A 2,686-nucleotide genomic window follows, 5' to 3' on the forward strand; every position below is an offset into this window, starting at 1 on the left:
GATATGTTGATTTTCCACCCAATTTTCAAACTTGTTTATGGAACTGTAGGTTTATGGCCTGCCTACAGATCGTATTTATGCCACTTACTTTGGTGGTGATGAAAAAGTTGGTCTTCCTCCTGATAATGAAGCTAGAGATTTATGGCTTAAGTTTCTACCCCTTGGACGTTTACTGCCGTTTGGTTGCAAAGTAAGTTTTCCCTTGAGTCTTTTTTCCCTTGATGTTTGTGTGTGTGTGTGTGTGACGTGTGGCCATGATAAGTCTTTAAATTTTCTAAATTTTCTGCCACATTGAGTGTATATTAAGAATCCTTCTTTACATTATTCAATTTTATTCTTCTTTGCCAATAAACCAAACTATTCTTGGTGCACCTTGTATACTTCAAAACTTATCCTGAATTTTAATTTGGATTTCATATACCCTTATTCTTCATGCAAGCCTTCAACAACAATAAGGTTTTCCACTGATACATGCATTACTCTTATACAGTTTAATAGGGAAAGTGATGGCTCTCTAAAACCTCTTTCAACAAAGCATGTTGACACTGGAATGGGGTTTGAGAGATTGACTTCGGTACTACAAAACAAGATGAGCAATTATGATACAGATGTGTTCTTTCCTATTTTTGATGTTATCCAACATGTTAGATATTGAAGCCCCTATATATTTTTCGTTTTTCTTTCATTTTTAATCAATATCATGATTAAATATGTATGCGAGTTTTTGAATTTGTATTCACTGATGTCACCTTTAATGGTTGATACTACTACTAGTTCATGTAATGGTCTGACCTTCATACAATTGTTCTCTTTCCCTATATTCTATATTTTTTTAAAACCATAAATCTTATAAATGTTGCATAGGAGGGAAAAATGCACTATGTAATGGCTCTATACAATGACTTGTATGACTATATTTTAATTAATGCTAGAGAATAAATTCCTTAGTTACTATTCTGATAATATATTTTAACAATTGATGGTTTATTACCTTTTAGCAAGTTATTCTGATAGATAAAGGATATTCAAATTCTGAAGTGTTTCAGATTTTTTTCTCCAGTTATGGCGAGCCTCCTCAAGAAACGACTCTCCTTTTGTTTGCTTAAGTCTCTTCACTTCTCCTGGTAACAAAAAAACATCACTAATAATGGGTTTCTTTTTACTGTTTGATTTGGATTTGATGGATTGCTTTTGAAAATGGGCTAATTCGTTTGGTTTTTCATTTTAGCTTTAATCGAGTCGTAAAAAGTGTTGGTTTCAATCAAGTGAACATGAAGGGGAAAGAATAGGGTTGTGACTTGTGAAACATCTGGCCTTGGGTTTATAGTGGTTAATTGATAATTTGTCAGTTAGTCATTTTTGTAAGAGAAATTTGGGGAATTTATATTTGATTTCGTTGTAATTTTATTTCGTTGTGTTTGGAAGCCTTTGGACAATAGCCTATGAGGATTGTTAAGGGTTTACTAATGCTATGATTCAAATATATACAAATGGGTGTGTTCTTCTTAAAGGGTTGTTTCATTGGACCAAATGTGAGTGTGGATATGAACATGTTCGTGTTAGGAAAAATTAAACAGTCAGGCATTATGGGTTTATTAGATGCACCTAAGGATTGTGATTATGTTTTTAATTGTAGGGATTAAGGAGGCTGTGGTGACTAAAAAAACTCCTACAACATTGGGACCATATTCTCAGGCCATCAAGGACAATAATCTTCTATTTGTCTCTTGTGTTCTCGGTCTTATTCCAGAGGTTTGTGGCATGTTCATTAAATGTTCTTCACATGTTAAGCTTTCATTCCTAGCCTATTTTACTTGGACTCGTAGTAAATGTGTCGAATATGTATATTTTAGGGAAAATGAAGAGTTCAGGTGAGATAGATCCTAGGTTTCAGTTATATATGCATTGTGTTTATCATTTGTATTGGTTTTCTATTATAGACTGGAAAGTTCATCTCAGACACTGTAGAAGATCAAACCAAGCAGGTATCTTACTTTTATGTGAACTAATTTTTCATAATTTTATAGCTAAATGCATGTTAGTGACTTAATTTTCTTTGTGATTATATAGTTACTAAAAAATATGAGTGAAATACTGAAAGATGGTGGTGTTGACTATTCCTCGGTGGTTAAGACAACAATTATGTACAATTTTTGCTTCCGTTTTTGTTTGTTATATGTTGAGAAGGTTTGATAATAAAAAATTAATAAGATCTTATTTGGTTCTTGTGCTTCCTTTGTGCAGGCTAGCTGACTTGAAAGACTTCAAGAAAGTAAATGAGATCTATGCAAAATGTGAGTAAAAAAGTTGAAATCCGTTTTTCATTCAAAATTATATGGTTTCACCAGTTTATCTTAAACCTTGTATTCATATACAAAATTTATAAATGAAAACTAGTTCATCATTATATAACTTAGTATTTGAATGAGTTAATAAAGTGCAATATGCTTAACCCTTGAATTCTCATATGGTATACATTGGGTTTTGCAATCAAATGACTTGTTTTAGGTCACACATTAATCTAAACATTGTGTCGAAATTATTTTCAAAAGTTATATGTTCACAGTGGTGCTTAATTTGATTTAATTTCTATGTTTTCACCTTCTTTTAATGGAAATAGAGAACAGGTTCTCTACAGGAGAGATATATGGATTGCTCTGCATTTTTCTTTCTTAGGCTGACTAGT

General features: G+C 32.2%; 1 protein-coding gene across 1 annotated transcript; it reads left to right on the forward strand.

Moving 5' to 3' along the window:
* Nucleotides 1-550: 550 nt before the first annotated feature.
* LOC120210908 (reactive Intermediate Deaminase A, chloroplastic-like) lies at nt 551-2,353 on the forward strand. Its single transcript, XM_039209558.1, has 6 exons — nt 551-574; nt 1,061-1,124; nt 1,637-1,752; nt 1,941-1,985; nt 2,071-2,144; nt 2,245-2,353. Exons 1-6 carry the CDS (start codon nt 551-553, stop codon nt 2,300-2,302), a joined length of 381 nt encoding a protein of 126 aa, XP_039065489.1. The 3' UTR covers nt 2,303-2,353.
* The last annotated feature ends 333 nt before the right edge of the window (nt 2,354-2,686 follow it).

The sequence above is a fragment of the Hibiscus syriacus genome, unplaced genomic scaffold (genome assembly GCF_006381635.1).
Source record: "Hibiscus syriacus cultivar Baekdansim isolate YM2019G1 unplaced genomic scaffold, ASM638163v2 tig00109945_pilon, whole genome shotgun sequence".
Taxonomy (NCBI): Eukaryota; Viridiplantae; Streptophyta; class Magnoliopsida; order Malvales; family Malvaceae; genus Hibiscus; species Hibiscus syriacus.

Excerpts from the sequence above, each read along its gene's own strand:
- LOC120210908 (XM_039209558.1), top strand. The coding sequence starts at position 551 with ATGGGGTTTGAGAGATTGACTTCG. Across the intron at positions 1,986-2,070 it reads TAGAAGATCAAACCAAGCAG|TTACTAAAAAATATGAGTGA; the intron begins GTATCTTACTTT and ends GTGATTATATAG. Across the intron at positions 2,145-2,244 it reads GTGGTTAAGACAACAATTAT|GCTAGCTGACTTGAAAGACT; the intron begins GTACAATTTTTG and ends TCCTTTGTGCAG.